The 27,504-nt window shown below is 50.9% G+C and overlaps 1 protein-coding gene and 1 long non-coding RNA gene across 3 annotated transcripts in view; one reads left to right on the forward strand and one right to left on the reverse strand.

Annotated features, from left to right (window-relative positions):
- The window catches only part of LOC133352709 (uncharacterized), a 78,448-nt gene that overhangs the window by 14,406 nt on the left and 36,538 nt on the right, over positions 1-27,504 (forward strand). For both annotated transcript variants that reach the window (XR_009756289.1, XR_009756288.1), the window contains exon 2: positions 20,352-20,443. This is a non-coding gene — a long non-coding RNA (uncharacterized LOC133352709). The remainder of the gene's footprint in view (positions 1-20,351; positions 20,444-27,504) is intronic.
- The window catches only part of LOC133352708 (cytochrome P450 4B1-like), a 37,721-nt gene continuing 23,782 nt past the window's right edge, over positions 13,566-27,504 (reverse strand). The window contains exons 10-12 of the mRNA XM_061568530.1: positions 20,519-20,583; positions 16,507-16,589; positions 13,566-13,979 (exon numbers count right to left, since the gene is read on the reverse strand). Coding sequence (XP_061424514.1) covers positions 13,802-13,979; positions 16,507-16,589; positions 20,519-20,583 — 326 coding nt within the window. The 3' untranslated portion in view covers positions 13,566-13,801. The remainder of the gene's footprint in view (positions 13,980-16,506; positions 16,590-20,518; positions 20,584-27,504) is intronic.

Raw genomic sequence — 27,504 nt, forward strand, 5'->3', positions numbered from 1 at the left:
TAAAAACCGGTCGGCCAGGTGACCTCCCCTCGGAGCTCTATGGGGGGGGGGGGGGGAAATGCGGGCGGGTGTGTTCGTGTGAGGTGAGGTGAGGGGGACGCGGGGTTGGCTCCGTTGCTTGGTGGTGGCGAGGTCGGGGATTTGGGCGCCTGCCGAACGGCTTCGTGGCGGCGGCATCACATAAGTAGTATCTATTTGCTCTGTAGTTGTATCTACTGACTGTATAGTAGTATCTGACTTTATAGTAGTATTTACTGACTGTAGCAGTATTTGCTGTCCGTAGTGGTATATACTGACTGTTTTAGTATCTACTAACTCTATATATCAGTATCTTCCAACTCGATAGCAGTATCTACTATCACTACAGCAGTGCATACCGACTGTGGTGGTACATGCTATCACTACAGGAGTGTATACCAACTGTGGTGGTATCTGCTTTAACTACAGCAGTGCATAATGACTGTGGTGGTACCTGCTATGATTACAGCAGTGCATACTATTTTTTAAATTCTTTATATTAAGTTCACTTGCTTGCTTGCTTGCGCGCTTACGACCGTGCAAATTTTTCGGTCGTTTTTTAACCCACTTCCCGTGATCTAATCGAGCTGACATTTTGCACACAGACTCGTTGTGCGTGACAATTTATTTTCGTGAAAATTTTTTTCCAAAATTTTACACTTTTTAGGAAAAAAGTAAATTATATTTAATTACCAATTGCTTAATGGTGGCAGGCAATCATCTGACACATAGGTGGCAGCCATCTCAAGCCAGAGGACGAGAGGACTCTAGCCGCCACGCATATAAAGGATTTATAGTGAAAAACTTAGTGTTTACGGGTTAATTTTATACTTTTTGCATTGTGTACAGTTTGGAAGCTATCCACATGCCAAATTTCAAGCTTGTTGCATGTTGGGAAGTATGCTAAATATTTCGCGCAGACACAAATATTCACAAATTTCCCTTTTTTATATACATAGATTGTAAAGTAAGGCCCTAATCCACTGCGCTTGCCCTGTCTTAGTTGTGTTTTGTGGAATGAATGGAGTACACAGACACACACAGCAAAGCCTCCTCGTGCTGGGCAGGACGACAGCACTCAGGAACAGATCTTGGGTCAGTTCATGTCCGCTCTGTTCATTTAACCAATTGAGAGCCTGTACATATTTAAGTACTATTGTTGAAGGATATGGAGATGCCTTCATCCAACAGTGGACCGATTATGGCTGGTGATGATAATTTGGAAAATACGTAGTCATATTTAAGTGGGAATACTATTTTGTATTTGAATATTTTGTATTTAATGTGTGCCGACACTTGCAGATAAACAGCTTGTGAGTGATGTGATCTCTCACATCCATGATACAGCAGTCACTTTGCTCTCGGAAATCGACAGGGCACAGGAGGAACTGAACGGCCAACTGCAGCATGGGTGGCACAGTGCCTGTGTGTAATTCTCGACTCGGGTGCCTTTCTGCGTGGAGTTTGTATGTTCTTTCTCCGTCTGTTCTGATTTTTTCTCTCTGAGTTGAAATAAACTGGTATTGGCCAAATATTCTAGATTTGAAGCTTTCGTGACTGCAAGGATTCATACTCTTAGGTTTTTCGGTAAAGTCACGTAGATAAAAAAGAAATAAGAAAAATATAATTGAAATAATAATAGAAATATAATAATAAATCACGACGTTTCGGAGGCAACACAAGTCTCCGTCATCAGGTGGGACCGTCACAGCTACATTAATTGTCTCAAGTGAGGCACAATTCCAAGAGTCAAGCTCTTAAATACAAGTTTAAGGGGGGAGGGAAGGGGGAGGGGGTTATCTGAATGTGGAAGCCAATGAGTGGAACGTGTTAGGGGGGGCGGGGCATCTTGTTGATGTTTTACTGGATGTTGGTTGACAATCCAAATACAACAAAGGAGAGGAGAGTGCTGATAAACGCTGGGGATGTCAACACTCGGTAAAGTAGAATAGTACCTGTCAAATAAGATGGTCCAAATATGTGCAGTTAAATCTTTTATGCATGGTTAATAACATCTTTCCAATGATTACTCAGTTTGTACCCATCATCACGGTTTAAGTTATGTCTGTGTTTGTATATCTGGATGGCTTCGTGTACAAACCTTTGATGGTAGCCAGAACGTTTGCAGAGCACCTTGGTCTCGGAAAAGACAATCTCATGGGAACCCACAGCGTTGTAGCAATGATCGGCAACGGCAGAAGACGTGTTTCAGATCTGACTTGTGCTCGCGGACACGATCAGAGACATGACGTTTCGTTTCCCCAATGTAACAATCACCAAACATCCCAATTCTGAAAGATTATATTAAGATTATTCAATGGGGATTACACAACCTGGTAGGACACTCCTGAAAAAGAATTGAAACTCGGTGAAACTTTCCTGGGTAAGCAGGCGTAAATAAATACTAAGTAAACTTTGATTTTACCAGGTAAAACCCACTTAACTATTTTTTCAGAAGCGATCTGGCTAAAAACGAAAGCTGAAGTGGCTTATCACGTAGAAATTTATAGCAGCCAAATATTCTAAACTTGTTTTTAAATATGGAGGGAAAAACCAGAGGACCCGGAGAAAAATCCACACGACTACTGGGAGAACATACAAACTCCAAATATACAGGCGTCAGTGTCGGGATCGAACCCACGACCTCCTGTATACCAAGCAAGGTAGTTTACATGCCACCACTGTGGTGCCACATTGTCTCAGTGAAGAGTCTTGACCACTGCTGTGAGCCACGGAATACAACAATGTTACATCTTTGACACATCTTAATGTTGCCAACAAGTTTTGTCTTCAGTCAAGAGGGCATAAATATTGTCTCTTGTAGTCTGTCAACAGATCCTGTAGGCAGAGTGTGAACAGCTTTCGGAAATAGAATGTCGTATTTTCACCTGAAATGAGTAAAGCTCTTAGAGGGGCATCGTGAAGAACTGCTCACAACAGTTGAAACCTCATCGTTCAAGCAGAGTTTGGCGACATTCTTTTTAGTGTGAACGTAAACCCTATGCACACGGGGACGTTGCTTGAAAGTGAAGTACCGGTGAGGACGCTTGACGCCGAGGTTGAGGCACACGTATGTTTATTCACAATATGACAGTGGGCATATACACACTCGAGGGGGTATCGGCCCCCTCACCCGTATAACTCGGGATACACCCCTAGCTAACTCTGTCCTAGCCCCGAATCCTCCACTAATGGGCTAGGGGAGGCTAACTGGCCCGACACTGGTAAGTCGGGCCCGGTACCCGGAGTTCCAGACCAGCTCTTACAAGAGCACCGGCTCTGGCTTTCGGGACCACGCCGCTGGCTCAATCCTGTCCGGCCCTGAAGAGGACATCGAACCAGGGGAGTCCAGGGCTCTATCTAAGACGTCTTCAATCTTCTTCCCTTAGCTTAAACATAACTGCCGAGCCCTTTGAAACATCCCCTTTTATACCCAACCCCTCCCTGAGGGGTGGGGCCCCGGGGGATCATAACGTTCGAACCAGCCCCCCCAGGGTGTCTGGCTCGGACGTCGTAGAGGGCACTTGCTCGTGCACGTACGTAGCCCCGCCCACTGTGTTTGTTTTCCATAGGCTGCCATGCATAACGGGCCCTCTCTTTAACACCCCTCCCCCCCCCCCCCCCCCCCCGCATAGCTTGCAGCCGTCCCGGCTGCCAACATACAAAAATGACAATAAAAGTGCATTTACACCTTGACCGCGCGTGTGCCTCACTATTTTTCAACAATAACAAGAACAGCAACAAGAACACAACAAAATGCAACAGCAAGAAGAGAAAACAACCCGACGCACCCCCCCTTGAATAAATACGAATTCCGTAAAAAAACAACCTATATACAATTTGCAGGGAACCCACCATACACACAACACCAGGTGAACCCAACGTATGTACATTTCAATGGGCAGGGAACACACCACCCACACAACACACAATGAACACAACCTATGTACACATCTTCCGGCCTCATAACAGTCTGCGCATTTTTGCGCGCGTCCTTGCAGCGGGCCCCTCACACGGGGTAACCCCGGGTGGCGGACCGTAAGGTGGCAATTGTCCGTCCCGGAGTGAGACCTCATCCGATGCCGCGCGACCGTCGGTATCCCCAGGAGGGGTGGTCGGGCGTGAGCCCGTCAGTCCTGATGCACCTGGAGGTGGCACGGCCGGCAAGGCATAAGGTGAGAACGACGGAGACGGACCCAGTGAGTCGGTCGACCCCCCACACGTTTGGCCACGCATGTGTGAAGTGGGTTTGTGTACCGCAACGAAGGGTTTTAACCTAGAGGGGTGCACGAACCATCGCCGCTTCCCTCATTTAATGCGCACGCACTGTGGTCGCAAAACTTCGACCACCTCCACAGGGCCCCGCCACGGCCGCGCCAGCTTAGGGGAGGTAGCCAGGGGCACTTGGGGACAGTGCAACCATGCCTTGTCCCCCGGCTTCCACTGTATTACGTGCGCCCGACCCAGCCTGAGGCGCTCATTCGCCTTTTGACGGAGGTCCGAGTTTAGCATAGCAGCATCCCGCGCCTCTGTTAATTTGGCCAGATTAAATTTGACGTGGTCAGCCAATTTAGTTTTCCCTTGCGGGTCGGGGATCTGCAGCTGGGCGCGAACAGGCGGGTCGGGTTCGCGACCGTACATGAGGTAAAAGGGGGAAAATCCCGTAGCTGCATGGGGTGCCATCCGGTATGCCGCCAAGACCCCTTGAATATGCAGGTCCCAGTCAGTCTGCGAGTCCGAGACCTGCTGTGACATCATTGACGTAATGGTGCGATGCAGGCGCTCGACCATTCCGTCAGTTTGCGGGTGATACGGGGAGGTACGAATTTTCTTCGTGCCTAAGAGGTCACAGACTTGTTTGAGTAATTTACCGGAAAAATTTCTGCCCTGGTCGGTCAGCAGCCGCTCCGGAGCACCTTTGTCCAGGACGTATCCCTGAACAAAGGCCTCCACGATGGCTGCTGCCGACTGGTTGGCAAGGGGCCAGGCCATAGGCCAGCGCGTAAAATACTCGACACCTGTCAACAAATACCTATTGCCCCTGGGGGTGGCGGGAAATGGGCCCAAAATGTCCAGCGCGACAAGCTCATTTATTCTGGATACTTTGATCGACTGCAAGGGCGGGTTAGACTCCCGCGCCGGCGGTTTCCGTTGCGCACACCGAGGGCATGATCCCAATAGATCCCCAACATCCCTCGTCATACCAGGCCAAAAAAAATCAAGTTGTAGCAGTGCAAGAGTCTTTTGGGTCCCCAGGTGTAATAGGCGCTCATGCGCGGCCCACACCACCTTGCCTCGCAACTCAGAAGGGACCACCAGCCGATGTCGCTGGGATTTGCCGTCCCAATGCATCAGCAGACCTTGCACCATTTCCCATGCATCCGAATCACCCTTCACCCGCCCAGCACCCCCGACGCGACGGCGCCACCCGAGGAGGGAGGTATCCTCCATTTGGAGGCGCCCCCATTCAGTGACGGGCAACCCCAACAGAGAATCTCTTCCCTGTTGTTCGATCGAATTAGTAACCAATGGTTCGTCGTCGTCGGTGGCTGCCAAGATCGGAACCGATGCGTCCCCTGAAGGCCTGCAACGTCCCGACCCCAGGAGGCATGCACATTCGGAGGTGGTTGGCATGCGCGACAGAGCGTCCGCATTCGTATGGCGTACGCCCTTACGGTAGGTGGTTTCAAAATCAAAGTCCTGGAGAACCTCCAACCATCGAGACAACTGTCCCGATGGTTGTTGAACTCGCAGGGCATACTGTAGTGCCGCATGATCTGTGCGGACGGTGAAATGCCGACCGTACAGATATGGGCGATACTGTTGGATGAAATAGACAATTGCCAACAGTTCCCTACGGGTGACACAATATCTTTGCTCCGCAGGAGACAACACCCGACTACCGTACGCAACCACCCGTTCCACGCCATCAACCACCTGGGAAAGCACACCCCCAATACCCGTGTTGCTCGCATCGGTGTCGAGCAAAAAGGGCTTAGAAAAATCTGGGTAAATCAAGGGAGGGGCTTTTACCAGGGCGTCCCGAAGGGAGCAGAAAGCAGCCTCCTCCTCTTGACCCCAGTGGAACCGAACCCCTTTAGATGTTAAAGCGTGCAGGGGTTTTGCAATTGTCGCAAAATCAGCGACGAACCGTCGGTAATACGACGCGAACCCAATGAAACTCCTCACCTCTCCCACCGAGGTGGGAGTCGGCCAGGAGCTGACACACTGCGTTTTGGCGGGATCGGTAGCAATACCTGAGCGTCCCACGATGTGCCCCAAATAACGCACCGAATCGCGCAACAAATGGCATTTTTGGGGCTTGAATTTCAAATTAGCAGCCCGCATCTTTAGGAAAACCGCCCGCAACCTCTGGAGATGTTCGTCAAAAGTTTTACTAAAGAGGATAACGTCATCCAAATAAATCAGGCACGACTCCCATTGCAATCCAGCCAAAACCAATTCCATCAAACGCTGGAAAGTTGCCGGCGCTGAGTGTAAGCCCATCGGCAACCGGTTGAATTGGAACAGGCCATGCGGTGTACGAAAAGCAGTTTTAGGCTTTGAATCATCGTCCAGAGGAAGCTGCCAGAATCCCGAAAGTAAATCCAGTGTGGAAAAGAATCGCGCTCCCGCCAAGGCGTCCAGCGATTCATCCATCCGAGGGAGCGGGTATGCGTCGGCAACCGAAATTTTGTTAAGACGCCGGAAATCAACGCAAAACCGCAACGAACCGTCCTGCTTTTTAACCAGGACGATCGGCGCTCCCCAAGGGCTGGTGGAAGGAGAAATGATGTCGGCGGCCAACATGTCATCAACAGCCGATTTGACATGGTCCTTTTCGGCGGGACTCAACCGAAACGGATTTTGGCGAATTGGCGCGCTGTCACCCGTGTCAATATGGTGACGCAGCAGGTGAGTACAACCCAAATCGTATTTATTCCGACTAAAAACGTCGGAAAATTCCCGCAGTAGTGTTTTAAGTTGTTGACGCTCTGAATCTGACAGGTCCGTCGATCCCGCACAAAGCGCCTCGAGCCACCCTTCATCGCTGTCCGAATGCGGTCGCGGCGCAGGGACAACGCTGACGTGATTTGCGACGGGTTCCTCACATGGCACCGGCGTTGCGTGAGCAAGCACGGTCCCCTGTGGGACCACCACCGTCTGCGAGCCCACATTGAGGACCGCGATGAAGGGTTTACCGTCCCCTCTTACTATGGTCTGGGCCGGAAGTAAATGAGGTCCACTAACCCCGGCCCTAGACGGCCCCAGCAGAACCCCTTGGGCCCCAACACCCTTAGCGAAGGGCCGCCGAAGTTTCAAGGGAATCAACATTTGCGCCCCCGGAGGGACGCGCACCGTTCTCTCTACGAATGCCGGCACCGTCGCGAACGCCGTCCGAGTCGTAACAGGCGATGGCAGAAACGCCATGCGTCTGCCCGACGGGAGCTCAATACATCCCTGGTCGATCAATATCCTAATCGGCATTTTGGCCAGGAAGTCCGTCCCCAGCAGGCACGGAACCGCCAGCGAGGAGGAAACAAAAATCGGCCCAGACAATTTAATTTCCCCAATACAAATTTGGGCACGAATTTGTCCGATGATGCCAAGTGAGCCCCCGTTAGTCGCATAGAATGGTACGTTAACAGGCATCAAAGGACGACTCCGGACAGGGAGAATATTGTAAATCAACTCCGAAATAATGGTCGCCGATGCTCCCGTATCGACCAGGATGCGCACTTCAACCCCGTCGATGTGCCCCACAACGGCCGACGACCCCGACGATGCGGCTACCACACGATCGGCCAGCACGGACCACTGGCCGGGTTCGACTATGAGTACCCGGGGTGGTGCGTGATGGTGCGATGGTGCGCGATATCGGCCCCCCTCTCGTTGCGGTGTTTGAGTGCGTGACGGGTGTGTGCGTGGGCCAAACATGTGGGGTGCCGCGACTCGCCGTCAGGCGACAGGAGCGACCGTGCTCCTGTCGCCTGTTGCGGTCGGTGGTCGACGGCGTAGAGCTCCTCCGTCGGAATGGTGGCTGCAGCCACCGCACGCCCCGCCGATGCCCTGCTGGCTTTCCGCCGCAGTGACAGGAGGTTGGCGTGGAGGAGCCGCGCCGCCTGGAGCGATGTCATCTCCTCGTCCTCCCGGGCGACGACCGCGATGTCAAGGTCGTCTGCCAGGAGGAGGATCTTCTCCGTGACCATCGCGTCCACGCCGTCGTCGTCCATACGAGGGAAGGCCGACTTAGCCATTTCCAGGAGGCTCGTCCGATATGCTAAGGGCGACTCCTTCTCACCCCGCTTGCGGTCGTAAAATTGCTGTCGGCATTCAGCCGATGGTCCATAGACCCCGCCCAGCAGCTGTAGTGCCATCGGTAACGTAGACCGCTTCTCTCTCGGCGCCGATGTGAGGGCGGCGAGCGCGTCGCCGTCGAGGAGCGCCGGCAGCGCGCAGAGAGCCTCCTCATCGGACCATTTCGCCATCTCCTGATGGGCGAGGAAACGTCGGCGAAAACCGGCCCAGTCCCCCTCCGCGCCGATGAACTCCTTCAGCGGGGGCAGTCTCTGATGAAGCGCAGCGGTCGTTGTGGACTCCCGCAGGCTGATGTCACCACCACTCGGCTGTGCATCGGTGCGAATGGCCGATGGGATCGCCTGTCGCGCTTGTGATGACGTTGCAGCTTCAGCGACGGCGATGTCGGAGCGGATGTCTAGGCTGGCCACGCCCCGAACAGCTGTAGCGTCGATGGCGGGAATTTCAAATTCGGACTGCTCCGAAATGGCGGGAAGGCGCCCTGGTCGTTGGCTCGCCTCGCCCCGTGTTGGATCACCGGCCCCTAGTCGTGTGATGGTCTCCAGCGTGGCGGCAGCGTCATACAGCAGCTCCGCCAGCCTCCCGTGAGCCAGCCGTAACGCGTCTGGCTGCGGCCCCTCTTCATTTCGATGCCCCGGTAAAGAGGCGTCAGGCCCCGGCTGCACCTTGTCTTGTGGAGCCGTCTCGGGCTCGACGATCTCGGCAGTGTCTTCCTCCTGCGGTACTTTGGCCCGCGCTGTTTTCCGCGTGTCCATGTTCGAATTACTTCTGACACCAGTTGAAGTACCGGTGAGGACGCTTGACGCCGAGGTTGAGGCACACGTATGTTTATTCACAATATGACAGTGGGCATATACACACTCGAGGGGGTATCGGCCCCCTCACCTGTATAACTCGGGATACACCCCTAGCTAACTCTGTCCTAGCCCCGAATCCTCCACTAATGGGCTAGGGGAGGCTAACTGGCCCGACACTGGTAAGTCGGGCCCGGTACCCGGAGTTCCAGACCAGCTCTTACAAGAGCACCGGCTCTGGCTTTCGGGACCACGCCGCTGGCTCAATCCTGTCCGGCCCTGAAAAGGACATCGAACCAGGGGAGTCCAGGGCTCTATCTAAGACGTCTTCAATCTTCTTCCCTTAGCTTAAACATAACTGCCGAGCCCTTTGAAACATCCCCTTTTATACCCAACCCCTCCCTGAGGGGTGGGGCCCCGGGGGATCATAACGTTCGAACCAGCCCCCCCCAGGGTGTCTGGCTCGGACGTCGTAGAGGGCACTTGCTCGTGCACTTACGTAGCCCCGCCCACTGTGTTTGTTTTCCATAGGCTGCCATGCATAACGGGCCCTCTCTTTAACACCCCTACAAAAGTAACGTTTCCTTGAAGCTGTGCTTCAGAAGGTCAAGTTGCTGTTCATCTCATTCGAAGTGAATTTCTTAGGAGTATCTTTAGAATAGCTGCCTTATTCATTCAATAATGTGCCAGGTTTAATTCTCACCCCATAAACTTGTAAAACCGTTATTTTAATCTCTATTGTTGTGTGAATCTTTCACCTTGGTGTGATCATTATCGAATTAAATAAATAATTTGCTCGCACTGCTACATGAACCAAACATGGTTATGCATTTTTTGTAAAGCTGAATTGTGTAAATACATCACAACAGTCTGTTTCTATGAGATATCCGATGTCTTCCACATGAACATTAAACATGCAAAGTGCATTCCTTATGGCTCGACCATTTATTTTTACCCATGCCTTGACTTGCAATCTGAATTTCTGGAGGCGTTTGACTTTGCAGAGGAAGAGAGATGGTGAGAATAGTTTGGGTTATAATATGAAACTAGCTCTAGTAGCTGCACAAGAATGAATTAAGCCCAAAATCAATCTTAATACTTATTTTGTTTGCTGACAATGCTGAGCTCCTCGCCAGTGCATGGTTTTATCGCGAGCGACTTCTTGGAATCCAGTCTCACAAGTCCCAAGTCTGGATCACTCGACAAAGTCCCATTTAGCCGCCTGAGCCACTCAACCACTTCTCAGATGTTGGCCTCGTTTGGTCACAGCTGAGTTTTGATAACCTGGTTTTGCGAGCAACTCTTTCTCTCGAGAGGTCTGGACTCGCAAACAGGTGTAACAAAAAAATACTCCTGTAGCATACGATGCAAAAGCATGACTTTAGCCACAATAGTGACTATTATCGTACACAATGGTGATGTGCTGCTGTAGTCCAGACAGGCAGGATACAGGATAACCAGACATGCACATGCAGTGTTTGACACCTGCTGTTATCACACGCTTTCAAGGTGCTTTGTCCTAGTGTATTTTCAAATGTAACCCTTATTGTATTTTGTTGTTTGTTTTTAAAATGTATTTTGTTATGAAACCCGATATTTGGCATAATAAAGCACGATTACTGTTCTGTCTCACGGCAGGAATTTTGCCGCACGGCAGATGGGGGGGGGGGGGGCGTATGTACACATTAATTTCCTGTCTTTGATGCTAATTTTGGTCACGTGACCAGGAAGTTACGATTTTAGATTTCCACTGAACCACGCGGGTGTCGGCCATTACACAGATAAGTCAAGATGGCGGCACACATCGCGTCTTAGTGAAGCCAGACGCAGTTGCAGAGGCGTAGCTAGGGGGGGGGCAGGGGGTACATATGTCCCCGGGCGCCAAGGTAAAGGGGCGCCAAAATGAGGCTTACAACGTTACATTATAACTTATTGTGGTGAGCGCGGCAGCCTGAAACTACTGCACAAATATATACCTCAACCTAAAAGTGTATATATATCCCGCCACACACAGCCTACATGTCATGTAATTACATTTTGGTACGCGTACCTATTAAGAACTTACATGGAAGAACGTCCCACACAACAGACAGGCGCAGTCTTTCAGCCTTAGTCAGTGGCATGTGTTTTTTGGTGGCGGAAACTACGACATGATGATGAACTTGTTGACAGTAACGGGGAAGATGAGATAGAATAATCTTCTGATAGAAAAGCTGAAAATACTCATTATGATGTTGTTCCTGTTGTACTAAGGTTTCACGATGTTGGCTACTTAGAATATGATAAAACGACAAAGCTATCGAAAATATCACAGCCTCTTCGCAATGAAATGATTACTTGCATTTTCAGCACAGAGACAATCTATCATCAGTATCCAGAGAACGTTCAATTACATCAGCATGGTATAAACGCCGACTAGTGAATGGAGAGGAAGTGAATCGTTCGTGGCTATAATATTCACCAATCAATAAATATGCTTACTGTTTCTGTTGTCTATTATTTACATCATCGAGTTCAAACTCACGAGCTTCGTTTGAGTTAACAAACGGTTTCAACAAGTGGAGAAAGCCAGAAAAACGAAATTCTCATGAAAACAATCCAGCCACCGCACAGTATATATTTGTTTTTCTCTCGTTCAACAATTCGTTGCGAAGAGTTAAAAAAAGCTGTGCCCATCACAGTAAAGCAGGAGTCTGAAACACGCTGGAGTGCACGATCAGAAGCTGTTAAAGCTATCTATGAAGGACTGGATGAACTAGTAGGGCTGCTAGACAAATTATCGGAGGACGTAGCTATGACGCCTGAAACCAGAAGTGATGCAGAACAGTTACAGGCATGCGTATTAAATTTTAACTTCATAGTTTTATTACATTTCTGGAATGTAATTCTTGGAAAAATTGATCGTGTTCAGAAGCGCTTACAGGATCCTACTATGAATTTCAAGAAAGCAGCAACTGATCTTGAATCTTTGGAGCATGAATTTGTCAAGCTTCGTGATGATTTGAGCCAAGTTGCTGTAGAAAACGCCTAAACAAGATGCACAGCCTGGGGGATCGATGTGGACAGAAGAATTAGGCGACGTCGGAAGATTCCAGGAGAACTGGCAAGAGATGCAGGACTTTCAGCAGAAGAAGAAATTGTGCGCGTTATGAAGAGCGTATTTTATCGACTTCAACAGGAGATGTCAACACGGTTTTTACGACTAAAAGACCTGAACACAAAATTTGGATTTCTGCTGGACGTCAAAACTCTTCTATCCGACACAGATGTCGATGCAATTCGTCGAAATTGCACAGATTTTGGAAATTTCTATGAGACCGACATCAATGGCCACGAACTTTTCACAGAAATTGGAGATTGCAAAATGCTGCTCAGTAACCGGAATTAAGTTCTACCAGAAACTCCTTTGGATCTTCTTGGTTTTATTGTGTTTTATGGAGACGACATATTTCCGAATTTGCGAATTTCACTGCAAATTTTATAACAATAGCAGTTTCAATTGCAAGCTGTGAGCGGTCGTTCAGCAAATTGAAACTTATTTTGTCGTATTTGCGTGCTTCAATGGGACAAGATCGTCTCATAGGAAAATATGATTAAACGGGGGGGGGGGGAGGGGGGGCGCCAATTTTATAGTTCGTCCCCGGGCGCAAAATATCCTAGCTACGCCTCTGCGCAGTTGTCCATCGTGGGACTTTGAGAAGCATTGTCTGTAAGTTTGTTTATATTCTTACAATATTGGCAATGCTGTTGTAATGTTGGAATGACCGTTATAGTGATGTAAATGCCTTTATGGTGCCGTTAAGTTGTTGTGGTAAATACGAGGCCTAGTTAGCAAAGAAGCCTGCAACTTTCCTTATTGTGGATGTTACTTGTGATTTAGTAGGTCGATTCAGACTTGTGCCCAGGTGGCTATGTTACGATCCTGAGAGCAAAGATGACGAAGTATCTCATCCACAGTTTAGTGTTATGTGTAATGCTGTACATTTGGGGTGCAGTGAGATGAATACACGATGTGCCTTTATGCAACACACCGGCTTGTGCTCTTATCTAGTTGTTCAGTGGTAATGTAGGGGCCTGATCCGTCCAGGATCTATTGTTATCTAAGACAATGTTCTGATGCTGTGGTTTTCATTGTTTTGGTGTTTCCGGATTATAATAGATGCTGTATCTGTGTTTTCTCACCAGTTTTACCTTGTTAAAATCAATAAATGACGATTGGAGTCGGACGTTCATCCTGGCTCCGAGGGTTTATTGAACGCAAGGTTATCTACTCGACTAGCGGTGCAACGCAGCGCACAGCGAGACCGAGATAATTACAGTTTGAGAGCATGGTTTATTTTTAATGATTTTCTTCATGCATGACTATGAAAACAACACATTACTAATTACTGGATAAAGGCTTTCCAAAGATGTAGCCATCTCATACTACACAACACGAGTTATCTAATACCATCAGTCACGAGAACCTAGAGTGTTGCACGAGCACGGGGCACTTGTTTGAACTATCGAAAAAAAGACATCTCAACATCATCAGTCTCACGCAACAGGGAGATCCACAATGAGTGTGTGAGATGGGAAGAGAGTTCCACAGAGAGTGAATGTGAGAGTGAGAAGCAGGGAGAGAGCTCTGCGCTCGGTGTGATGTGAGATGGGGACGGAGCGCGTCGCTGCTACTCGGCGAGTGGCGGGATTCTCTCGAGCTGCAGCTGGAACCCCGTGGTGGAGCGGTTGACGAGGCGCGGCACGGGCTGCGCCTCCACGGGGCCCGGCAGCACGCGGAACCGTGAGAGAATCAGGGCGAGCGTCACGCGCAGCTCGTTCATGGCAAAGTGCTGCCCAATGCAGTTGCTGGGGGGGTGCGCGCAGGGTGAAATCACAATTTTATCATCGCTAGCATTGCCGATTCAAGTCATCATCACTCATATTACCAAATGTCAACCGTGAAAGCGGTCTGTAGTAGAGCCGTGCTATACAATTATGTGGATATGTTCCAGCTCTAAAAATAAAACATTGCTGTCGCTGTAATGCGACAAATAATGAATACGGGGCACGCAGCGCTCGGCGAGAATGTTTCTTCAAAATGATGCAAGTGCAGCCCAGGGAGGGGTTTGTGTTGGGTAGCATCACTCCCTACAGATCTCATTGTACATAATGTTCTATTTTTACATTGAGTATTAATGTGATGGCTCTTTCATTGCCAGATTTGAGCCAGAAAGGCGCCACGTGTGTAAGAATTTTTTTTTTTGACGGCTCTCTGCACTCACTCATCCAGGCAAGACAAATATCCCTATTATAGCCTTAAATTGACTTGGGGCAACTGCTGTTAGCGAGCATCTATAAAGGCTGGTGGATCACCAACACTACACGCAACTGCCTTTGTCTCTAGATTATAAGTTTTCCTGACTGCAAGGATCCATACTCTATGGGGTTTTTTTCGGTAAAGACACGTAGGTAAAAATAAAATAAATTAAAAATGAAAACAACTAAATTAAATCACGACGTTTTGGGCGCTACACAAGCGTCCGTCTTCAGGTGGGGACAAAGCACAGCGAAAGAACAATCGCTTAAGTATGCCTAAGAGATGGCTGTCCCTAAGAGATGGCTATGCCTAAGAGATGGCTGTGCCATTTAGTTGTTTTCATTTTTTATTAATGTTATTTTTACCTACGTGACTTTACTGAAAAAAACAAGGAGTATGCCTTTGTCTCCCCAGTAGCGATGCTTACACACTGCACCAGGTACTCATTTTAGGCTGAGTCGACTTAGCGGAGGCCCAATACCTGTTCAGTTAATTGTCACTGGTGTTGGCCATGAGGGGGAATCGAACTTATGTTGCAGGGTTCATAGCGCAGCACACTAACCGCTGTGCCACAGCTCCCCACCCATCCAGAGCAGTCACCGGCACTATCACCCACGCAGGCTTCAGACACGTTCACTGCTTTCATAATAATCATAATCATTTTATGCTTGGTTATGCTTGCAGCCTCAGTGAGTCTCACACCTCAGAAGGAGGCGATGATCTTCCTGTGTGTAATCGCCAATTGAGTAATTTGTAGGTAAGATGTTTTAGCCTTGGGATGTTTGCCCAGTGTCAGGTACATTGTGTCGTCGTTTCTTGTCCCGAGTCAGGAATTGAACCCTGGAAACTTCTTGCTGCAAAGCAGAAGTGTTACCACTGCACCAGCGTGACTTACTTTAGGTAAAAATGCGCAGTCTTTTTTTTTAATCAACTGTCGGATGAAGGCTTCATTGGAGTGGGGGAGTTATTTAACAACGTCCCCGAACAACCACAGCCTGCGGCGGCCCCGAACAACCACAGCTTGCCGCGGCCCTGAACAACCACAGTCTGCGGCATCCCCCAACAACCACAGCCTGCGGCACCCCCCAACAACCACAGCCTGCGGCACCCCCCAACAACCACAGCCTGCGGCACCCCCCAACAACCACAGCGTGTGGCGGCCCCCAACAGACTGGTCAAGTAAATCCTTACGATCCACTCGCACAGCGTGCGGTGGGCCTTCATCCAGCAGTGGATTTAAGTACCAAAAAACCTCGAGTACTAATGTAGTGAACAGAGCACGGCTCTCCCTCAGGGCAGCAGTGGATAGAGCACGAGTCTCCCTCAGGGTATCAGTGGAGAGAGCACGGCTCTCCCTCAGGGCAGCAGCGGAGCGAGCACGGCTCTGCCTCAGGGCAGCAGTGGAGAGAGCGCAGCTCTCCCTCAAGCCAGCAGTGGAGAGCACGAGAGTCCCTCAGGGCAGCAGTGGACGGAGCACGCCTCTGCCTCACTCGTCTCCTCTGAGCTGCATGCGATTGTGTGTGAGTGAGTGTGAGTGAGCTGTGTGAGTGAGCCGTGTGTGACTGGATCGACCGTCAGCTTCCTCACTCTGACTCACCCGTCTCCTCTGAGGTGCATGCGATTGTGTGAGTGCGTTGTGTGTATTAGTGAGCCGTGTGTGAGGGGATCGAACGTCACCTTTCCGTTATTGCGTACATGTTTGGGAGGGGCGCACCTCTGGTTGGCTGCTGGCTCGCAGTCACGTGATGCACTTCAACCAATCCAGGGGCGTTAATCACAGTCACAGAAGGAGAGATCTGGGCTATTATATATGTGTATACTTCAACAAACTAGCCAACGTGGGTTGGTGAAGAGGAAAAGGGGACAGGTATGTATTGCCAATTATTTTATTCGTGTTCGGGAATCAAACTTGGGTTTCTGGGTTTGTGTGCAATGCGTTAACCACTGCCCAGTCGCTCGCCTCCCCCCCATGTCACTTGCAGTCTGATCGCGTCGTGGGGCTTCATATTTTGTGTAGTAACGGCCCGAGTTTGCCTGTGGAGATGGTGGCGGTGAGCAGGAGGGTTTAACGCTCACCGGGGCCCGGCCGAGAAGGGGATGAACGCGTAGGGGTGGCGATTGGCTGCATTTTCAGGAGAAAATCTCAGAGGGTCATAAACCTGCGGGCAGATGCACAGGCAAGTCAAATTATATATTTACACATCAAGTTACTTTATGTGCATGCGTACGCACACACTGATCAGCCACCTCCATCTCCATTACCCGGCTGGGCAAAGTTGTCTTAGCGAGCACCTATTATTAAGTTAACAGCGGGTTGGTACAGAGCTCCATTCCCAGCCATCTAAGTGTTAGGATGCTGACACATGATCCTTATGGCGGTACCCCGGGGTACCAAATAATACAAAATGGGCCGAGGCAATTACACATTTTATTTCTGGAACACTATTTTTTCCAGGGGTGTAATTAACTCCGCGACTGGGGTACCAATCAATCCGAAATCAGTGCTACTCCACGATGTCGAAACGCCAAACAGCATAAAAAAATTCGTTATCGAAAAACCATACTTTAAATAGTGCATCGCGTACAGCTCGTCGAGATGAGTCGATTGCCGCATCGCTGACCATCGACAGACTGAAAATGACTGCATCATGGACATTGTGTGAGAGCTGTGCCCTGGGGTACCGCCATAAGGTTCACATGTTGCACTCGGGAGCCTTTGATTTGACACAGCATCTTTGATTTGACACAACACTAGCCCTGGCTACTTTGCCTGTCTCTTTAAGCTCGTACCCTCCCCTTGTGCTCTCCCCTTTTAAACCTTTCGAGCCCCTTCTCTCGAAGCTTCCCTCACACTCCACACCCGTCTCGGCCAATCATCGTCGTTCTTCCCTCAACGGTTGTCAACCGTCACCTCAATGCTCAACCTTTGCTTCCCGCCAGTTTGAACCTCCACTTCCAATCCCTCTGAACCTGGCTTCTGGACCACTCACTGTGGAGGCCTCTCTGCATCAATGGGAGGCATTGACCTACTTACTTGACTGTCTGCCAGTATGTTTGCTGCAGGTGAATAGTCTGTTGTCTCGTTTATTACGTAAGTTTCCCAGGTTTGACGCCGACACACGCACGGTAGAATTGCCATCAGTAAACCTGAGGGGGGCCCAGGTCTCTTAAGTTTACTGAAACTAGGAGTTAATACTGGAGTTAATACTGAAATTGTAGGTGAGGCAAGTTGGCAAATACTGTTTAGCCAGCACCTGATTAGGCCAGCCTGGCACAAGAGGGGGTTCCGTGGCCAGCAGCATGCCCTGCTACCTTTACCCACCCAAGTGCTGCTGATAACACAACACTGGCCATTTATTTACGGCTGAGTTGACTTGATGACTTGATGCGGCCAGGAATCTAACCCAGGTCATCAGGTGTGTAGTGAAGTGCCCAACCCCAATTCTGCTGCTGCCCGGGTGCTTGCGGCCAGGCCCCACGCTTGCGGGACTTCAGCTGAGCGAGCCAAGCATTGCGAACAAGTACTGCTTCCCCTCTTCCCTAGAGAATGGGGGACCATGCCGATAACTTCTCTTCGCATGGATCGGCAAACAAATTCGGTCTCACCCAAATGTCTCCAGTACTGCAGTGGCACTCACCAGGAGAAGAGAGTGCTGATTGGTCGACTTTTCAAGTCAAACGATTCGAGTTCAACACCCACTGTGCTACGATCTGCTGTGGAAATGGCGACCCCTACCTGACCGTGCTCGTCACTTGTTACAATGCATCCCACATTATTATGCTGCAGATCTGGTCAGTTCTTCTTCCACCCTACATCCACACGATCCCAAAAGAGTGCCTTCATCGCAATATTGCTGCTGATGTATCAAGTCAAAGCGTGGATCAAAGCTCAACTTTGGATTTGTAAATGCAAGCTCCCTAGTCAACAAGACGGCATTGATCCACTATCGTATCAACGATTATCGACTCGACATTTAAGTTAAAGTCAGATATAGAGTGCATCGATAATCTCTATAAATGGACGCGAGCAGTACACATGTGGTTTGCACAAAATGAAATGATGCTTAATCCAGGAAACTCGGAGGTTCTGCTGGTTGGCACTCGGGCTCAGGTGAAAACAATTGTGAGACGATCAGGAGTGGTGGTCGCAGACTCCAGGATTCAGTTTTCCTCCGCATCATACTCGACCAGATTATGTCTTTAGATCACCAAGTGCAAAATATAGTCAGGTCAGGTCCAGGAATTTTCATATCGGGGTTCTACGACACATTCAGTCAATATTTAGTCGTGACATCGCCAACACGGTAGCGTGTAGCATAGTGACGAGGCGAAAGTTGAGGGTCACACCCCTGGCTTCCGTCTGTGGCAGTTATAGCTGATGTGACCGATTTTAGGAGTATGAGTGTGGGGAAGCCCAATTATGCAAATTTTACTGCCATGAAAGGGGAAATAAAGAAGGGGTTTGGAGGCACTTGACGTGAGGAGAAGTGGGGCCAGAAAATAGCAGCAGCAGCCAGGAGCTGGAAGCCTCTACCCACCGCGGGAGTGTCGAGGCACCACACCAAGAAGAGACAGCAGGGCTCTGCGTGCTGTTGGTGGGGAAACATCACACCAAGGGAGCCACCTGCTCTGTCTATAGCTGCACTGTGGACACACCACACCAAGGGAGCCACCAGTGCTCTACCTACTGTTAGACTGTGGAGACACCACCCTAAAGAAGGCACGAAAAGCTTTGCATATTGCTACAGGCCGGCTAGGACACACAGGACCGTGAGACCCTATAAACGGGCGTGCTGGTGGGTGTATAAGGGTGATGGAGTAGTTCGGGTGCGTTGTGTGTAAAAACGGGTCCCTTTTCTTCATTTAGTTCCATATAGAGCACACAAGTCAGACAATACTTGTGGGGTTCTGCCTATAAGTGTGCATGAAAGTATCACCGAAAAAAGAGTGGCAAAACGACCAACCCACCTGGTGTGTTACATCCCTCCCCAAGGAATCACACTCCCCATAAACCCTGCAACTATCCCGAATCGTTACACATAGTATTTGCGAGGCTTGATTATCGCAACTCACTACTCTACGGGATGTCTGACAAAAACATTAGCAAGCTACGTGTACAATATTCTTTGCCATGTGTCGTGACGGGCACTGTAAAATCCAACAATGTTGGTCCGGTGCTCGCTGCGCTGCATTGGCTTCCAGTTGCTGACCAAATACAAATAAGATCGCATGCATTACACACAAAGTGCTTGCCACAAATGAACCACAATATTCTGTTGATCTCAAGGAGCATAAACCATCATGCAAACTCTGGTCACATTCGCAGTGGCTTTTGTATCACCACTGCATGACGTGCATACAAATGCGCTTCTGCGGCCGTCTGGAACGCTCTTTCTTTTAAATCTAGATTGAAAATAATTTTTTAGAACAGTTTCTTGTGTTTAGTTTGCTGTCCTTCCCCCGCACCTCCAATTAGCACGGCTGTCTAGGTACAGTACGACAGAAGTTCAACATACATACATTTCATACACATGCAGTATTAATCAGGACGGCCGCTTGATTTGAATGCTGTATGTATGTTAAACTTCTTTCGCACCGTACATAGTCAATCGTGCTAATCGGACGTGCGTGGAAGGATAACATACTAAACAAAAAAAATACTTATGCAACAAGCGGCAAACGCGCTACCGCTGAGCTGCATCACGACGTTTTCTCCTTTGGCTGTCATTCCATCACTAGTTTCATTAATCGGGCAATACATTTTTCAGACCCAAGCCTACTTCCTTAAAAGTCAATATTCATACTATTTTCAATAACTCTGTAAGTGGGGATTAAGTTTCAAATCGATTAAGTTTAAAATTTGTTATTCTAAATCATTAAAATATCCTAAAATTGTCATGCTCTGCCTATATTTGTTTCAGCCTGGAAGGAATGTGAACACGGACAAAACAATCTTCACGTAGGGGCTACGAATGTATTGAATCTGCACGTGGAGGCCAAATGCAGAGGCCAGGTGAGTGCAGTTCACACATGCGACACTGCGATAGTTCAATGAAGCAGCGTGCACACTTGGAGGTTGGAGACAAACCTCTGGGTCCTTCCAGAACTCTGGGTTTCTGTGCAAGCAGTAGATGTTGATGTAAACTCGGGTTCCTATACGTTTGCACAGCACAGGGGGTGGGAGGCAAAGATACATGAATGTAGAGTTGCTAAAGTGTGTAGTCAAACAGCTCCCCATAATGGTGCAAGTGAGCATAGAACCACATGGGCCAAGGGTCTGGGACTCCAGACCTTGTTACGGAAGTCCAGATGGAGTGAAAGAGGCAAAGATACAAAGATGCTGCGATGCCACTTTAAGGGATGGTACGCGACACGAATAACTTCAAGATTGGACAGCATGAGTCAAGGACCAGTTCTCTAAGATAAGAATAAAGATACATAAACAACAGTATGGTATTCTTCTTTCGGTAAAGTCACGTAAATAGAAACAAACGTTAAAATGAAAATTATGAATTGAAAATAATAAAAGCAAAAAAAAAAACACACGACGTTTCGATCGCAACACAAGCGGTCTTCATCAGGCAGAGAGAAAAGGGGGGCAAGCCTCCAAATGTAGCTGCTTATAAGGGCTTCAAAGTGAGTGGGCAGGGAAAAGAGCTGTGCAAGTGTAGAGCAGTTGTAGACGGCCGGATTTAGACTTGCCGCGGATGGCAAACAAACACAATGGGCGTGGCTACATCGGTACGCGAAGAAGGTGTTTACTGCGACGTCCGCGTTGTTATCCTGAGGGGCTATTGCGGAGCTGGGATCCCCCACAGCCCACCCCTCAAGGGGGGAATGGCTATTTAAGGCGGCGAGCCAGACGGCTCGGGGTCTAGTGTTAATCTGTAACCAGTGAAGAAAGAAGACCAGCTAGACAGGCCCTGGAACTCCCTGGGATCGCTGCCTTTTTAAGGGCCGACCAGGCAAGCCAGCGGCGTGGCCCCAAGAGCCCAGAACCGACGCTCTTCTAAGAGCCGGTCTGGGTATTCAGGGTGCCGTAACCTCGCTGTAAGCTAGCTGTGAGTCAGGCTGTTGTGTTCCGTAGCGTAGACGGGTGAAGGGGCCGATACTCCTTCGAGTACTGTAAGCTTGCCTGTTACGTGCTGGTGTTAATAAAGAAGCGTGTGCCTCCAACTACGTTGTCAAGTCTCCGGGAACCTTACTACACAAGCAACACTAGCTACGTAAGCGGCATGCTTGGGTGGAGGTGAGCATATGCAGAGCAAACAGCATGGGTGGGGCAGCCAGTAATGTAGGAGCAGACAATGGGGGGGGGGGAGGAAGGGGACAGAGACAGGAGGAGGGAGAGGGTGTACGGCAGAGATAGGGGGAGGAGGGGGGGTAGAGATGAGGGGGGGCATTGCACCTCGATACACCCATCCACACTGCTGAAGGTAGAGGTTGACAAGAAGACACAAATCAAGTCATGACCCAAAGTGGTTGATGACATCTTTCCAATGATTGCTGAGTTTAAAGCCGTCATCTCGGTTGAAATTGTGTCTGTGTCTATGTAGTGGTGGTACGTGCTGACAAAAGGGGCGGCGTGCGTATGAGCGCGCCGGGCGTGGCTACGTCAAGAGGGGTGGTGTTGACACGCGCCGACAGTGATGGATCACGGGGCGGCGCGAGGTGCGTGGTTGTGCGCGCTGACATCATGTGGGAAAGAGGATCGTAGAGAGTACGCAGTGATTGGCCAACTGGGGTGGGTGCTCTCAACGACGTCCGCATTTAGGGCTATAAAGGAGGACGCGAGGGAGCACTCGGGGAGTTGATAACCAGTTGAAGATCGAAGACGAAGCTGAAGAGATAGGGCCCCGAAACCCCTGGTCCCGCGGTCCTTATAAGGGCCAGGACGCTGTGTGGTTCGGAGGCGAGGCTGTGGGACCCGTGGTCTGACGTCCATGTGGGACGAGGCTGTGGGACCCAGAGTCGAGACGGATACCCCGGTTAGGTGGGTTCCAAGAGCTACGGGGCGTAAGAGCCCGTGAGGGTGTAGCCTAGGGAGCTCTATGTGTCAGGCTGTACTTAGCCACCCGGGTAAAGAGAAGTTAGGGAGCCTTGTGTGTCAAGCTGTACTTAGCCACCCGTGTAAAGAGAAGTTGACGTTAATAAAGAGGTGTGCAACCCGTGAAGTCGTCTCCCGCCAAGTTCATACTTTACAACTGGCGTCAGAAGTAAACCTGTCTTCAAAAGGATGGATACCAGGAAGGCCACCCATACGCACGCGCAAGATTGGGAGGACGACGATGTACCTGAACCGCAAGCCTCGGGAGGCGAGGACGAAGAGATGCCGCCGCTGCAGCACTTCGCGGCGATGGCCGAAGCTCCACTCACCTCCGACACCGGCCTCCAGGACGCACACTCCCGTCTGGCGGAGTTGCTGCTTGCTGCCGCTTCCATCTTGGCATAAATCACCGCTTCTGGAGGCGGGAAAACGACATCAAGGTTGGAGGAGGGAGCGCGGCCCGAGGAATCCCGCCAGGACGCGCTTCGCTCTGAAATTTTTGAAATTGGCGCCAAATTTGATGGTCCGCCATCGATTGGCGGGAAATGTGGACACCACGTGGTCGGGGACCTCCACTCGACACAGCCCGCGTCATCGGCGCGCGCCAAAACTCTCCATCATGCGCCTGCTGACGGAGCCGCCATTTTAGTCAACCACAGTGGCGCGCGGGAAAAACGTTCATCGGAGGACGACGACCAGGTCTTCCAACAAAGACTTCCCGCGCTGACGGCGTTCAAGGCGGACGGGGGCGACTGGGGGGCCTTCCAACGAAGGTTCCTCGCACATCAAGAGATGTCGGGGTGGTCCGACAATACTGCCTTACGCGCGCTGCCGGCGATGCTCGACGACGACGCACTCGCGGCCTTCACATCCGCCCCGAGGTCGTCCCGCTCAACGCTCCAGGCCGCGCTTCACCTCATGGCTAAGGTGTTCAGACCGCCCTCCACCTGTCGCCACCAGTTCTACGAACGGCGAAAGATGGAGGGAGAAACTACACTCGCCTATCGCACGTCACTGCTCGCCCTGGCGGACGTCGCTTTTCCCCGCATGGACAAGGAGGAGAAGGACGCCATGGTGACAGAACAGCTGCTGGCGTTGGCTCACGGCCTGGGAGTCCCCATCAATACGGCGGACGAAATGGACATCTGCTCCTTGGGGGTTGCAACAAGCATCCACGCACACGAGGTTCTCAAGCGCAAGCGGACGGTCGTCTGTGCATCGGCGGGGATCGCGACTCCTGCCGCGACTGTCGCCGACCCTCAGACTGCTACGACTCAGGAGGAGGCCTTCACCGTTTCGAGACCGGGGGAGTGGAGATCGGGAGGTCGTTCACCTATACGATCGTCCCGCAAGCTGGAGCAACCGAAACCTATGACGTCCCTCGTCATGTGCTACAACTGCGGCCTTCGGGGCTACGTCGCTGCCGGGTGCCGGGCTCCACGTCAGCGTGCCACAGGACCGTGTCCGGACGACGACCAAGGCCCAAAGTCGTCCCAGCTAAACCCGGCAAGTCGCGGCACAACACACGCTCGGTCCACGTACAGGGCACACTCGGATCGCCGCTTCGCGGTGGGGGGACCACATAAGGGGCCCGGGGATTCGGTTCGGCGAGGGGGGTTCGTACACGGCCCGGGAGCAGTCGAATGGTCTGAGTTGGCCCACAGAATAGTGGCTGCATCGGCCGGGTCGTCCGTTGTAACGGGGTTTATTGACGGGGTTGAGGTCCGAGTGCTGGTGGACACGGGTGCGTCGGCCACTATCATTTCGGACCTTATTTATAACATCCTTCCCGTCCAAAGTCGACCTCTTCTTCCGGTGGACGTACCATTTTACGCGGCGAATGGGGGATCGTTGGGAATTATCGGACAGATCCGGGCGACTATTTGTATTGGCGATATCAAATTGGCGGGTCCTATTTTTGTCTCATCATCCCTGGCAGTTCCTTGCTTACTGGGCACGGACTTTCTGGCTAAAATGCCCATTAAAATTCTCGTTGATCAGGCCTGTATCGAGCTTCCATCTGGTCGCCGCGTTGCATTTTTGACTAATCCTACCAAAATACGTACAGTTTGTGCAACGGTTCAGGCGCTGGCAACTCAGACTGTGTGGGTGCCCCCGGGATCGCAAATGTTGGTACCCTTCGATTTCGGAAACCCCTCGGAGTAAATACGGGGGGAACAAGGTGTTCTGTTGGGGCCGTCAAACAGAGCTGTTGGGGGCCTCGACCTAGCGGTAGCCCAGACCATAGTGCGGGCAGACAGGGATCCATTTGTTATGGTATTGAATACGGGGTCGCGGCCAGCTGTCATCACACAGGGCACGGTGCTGGCTCACGCGGCGCCGCTACCCGTAGAGGAACAGTTCGTTGCGCACTGCGAATTTTAGCCCCTATACGCATCCTCCATCAGAGGAGGAGAATGAATGGTTGGACTCGTTGTGTGCTGGGTCTGCTAACTTGTCGAGTGCGCAGTTGGGAGCGTTGAGGGGCCTGCTACTTGAATTCGCTGATGTGTTTAGCAGACACAAGTACGATATTGGCTGCACGGACTTGTTGCGCCACCACATAGATATGGGTGACGCGGCTCCAATTCGGCAAAACCCCTTCCGGCTCAGCCCAGCCGAGAAGGAACATGTACAGTCGGCTGTTAATGACATGTTGGCTGCCGACATCATTTCACCCTCTTCCAGTCCGTAAGGTGCTCCCATTGTCCTTGTTAAAAAACACGACGGGTCCTTGCGATTTTGTGTGGATTTTCGCCGCCTAAATAAAATATCGATGGCCGACGCGTATCCACTCCCAAGGATGGATGAGTCGCTGGATGCCTTGGCGGGAGCACAGTTTTTTTCAACGCTTGACCTGCTCTCAGGATTTTGGCAATTGCCCCTCGATGAGGAATCGAAACCAAAGACCGCTTTCCGGACACCAGGAGGCCTATTTCAATTCAATCGATTGCCTATGGGGCTACATTCCGCTCCCGCCACGTTCCAGAGGCTCATGGAATTGGTTTTGTCAGGACTCCAATGGGACACCTGTTTGATTTACCTAGATGATGTCATCGTTTTCAGCCAGACTTTTGAGGAGCACCTCCAGCGATTGAGAGGGGTGTTCCTAAGGATGCGTTCCGCTAAATGTAAATTTAAACCGGCCAAATGTCACCTGCTTAGAGAATCGGTTAAGTACTTGGGCCATATCGTTGGCCGTTCTGGGATCTCTACAGACCCTGATAAAACGCACTGCGTCGACTCATGGCCTACGCCAACCTCAGTCACTGAGGTCCGTAGCTTCATAGGATTCGCCTCCTACTACCGCCGTTTTGTCGAAAATTTTGCCACCATAGCCAGGCCCCTACACGCTCTGACTGCTAAAGGGGTGAGGTTTCACTGGGGGCCGGAGGAAGAGGCTGCGTTCTGCTCCCTCCGAGACGCCTTGGTGCGGGCTCCTCCCTTGTGTTACCCCGATTTCACGCAACCGTTCTTGCTTGACACGGATGCTAGTAATACGGGTATCGGGGGAGTGCTCTCACAGGTGGTCGGGGGGGTCGAACGGGTGGTCGCCTACGGTAGCAGAGTTTTGTCACCTGCCGAACAACGCTACTGTGTGACACGCCGTGAATTGCTGGCGATTGTGTTTTTTATTCAGCAATTCAGGCCGTATCTCTACGGCCGTCATTTTACTGTCCGTACGGACCACGCAGCTCTCCAATATGCAATGCGGGTGGCGCAACACTCCGGTCAGTTGTCCCGATGGCTGGAGGTCCTCCAAGACTACCAGTTTACGACTATTTACCGAAAGGGATTGCGGCACTCGAATGCGGATGCTTTGTCGCGTTTGTCACCGCGCTCGGAATGTGCATGCCTTCTGGGATCGGCGCGGTGTAAATCCCCTGTCGCCACCCCCGCGGGAGTTTTGCTAGCCGCCACTGACGCTCCGCGAGTCGATGCGCCCGCCACTCCCACGGCCGGGGACTCGTTGCTCGCGTTGCCTCTTATTGAGTGGGGCCGTCTCCAAATGGCCGACAGCTCCCTGCTCACGTTGCGTCGGAAGGCAGAGGCTCCCGGGGAGGGGGAAGTCGCGGGTAAATTCCTGGGTGGTCGGACAGGGCCTCCTGATGAAGTGGGAGAATATGTCCCGGCATCATACGCTCGTTGTGCCATCTGTTATGCGGGGTAGAGTCGTTCTAGCTGCTCACGAACGACTCATGCATCTGGGATTCCATAAGACGCTCGCCCTACTCCAACGAGACTATTATTGGCCGAGTATGGGGAGCGACGTGGCAAACATCCTCAAGGGATGTGTGGGGTGCGCTCAAAGGAAGCCGCCACCAATAGCGGCTAATCCACCGCTACAATCCATTCAGGTTTCACACACAAACGAATTGGTTGCGCTCGATATATTAGGGCCCTTTCCCGCTACACCTAGGGGTAACAAGTACCTGCTGGTTGGCGTTGAATACTTCACCCGATGGCCCATGGCGTGGCCACTCGCCAACCAGTTGGCTGCGGCAGTGGCAGACGCCTTTGTCCAGGGCTATGTTTTGGACAAAGGCGCCCCCGAACGCTTGCTGACGGATCAGGGAAAGAATTTTTCGGGCGTTTTGTTGCGCGAGGTATGCGACCTGCTGGGGATGAAGAAAGTGCGTACCTCCCCGTATCACCCGCAGACTGATGGCATGGTTGAACGTCTAAACAGGACGATTACTTCTATGTTGTGCCAACAGGTCTGCGACGATCAGGTTGATTGGGACTTACAGGTACCCGGGGTGCTCGCGGCCTATCGAATGGTACCCCATGCGGCGACAGGGTTTTCCCCATTTTTTCTCATGTATGGGCGGGAGGCCGATCCGCCCATGGATGTCCAGCTGGGGATTTCCCAGCCTCGTGAAAAGTCTAAATTGGCCGACCACATCAAATTTAATATCGCCAAATTGGCTGAAGCGCGAGAGGCTGCGAGGTTGAATTCGAGGTCTCGCCAGGTCGCTAACGAGAGATTGCACGCGAGAAAGGTGTATACGCATGATTGGAAACCA

Source organism: Lethenteron reissneri, chromosome 41, assembly GCF_015708825.2.
Source record: "Lethenteron reissneri isolate LAM-NWPU_2019-01 chromosome 41, ASM1570882v1, whole genome shotgun sequence".
Classification (NCBI taxonomy): Eukaryota; Metazoa; Chordata; class Hyperoartia; order Petromyzontiformes; family Petromyzontidae; genus Lethenteron; species Lethenteron reissneri.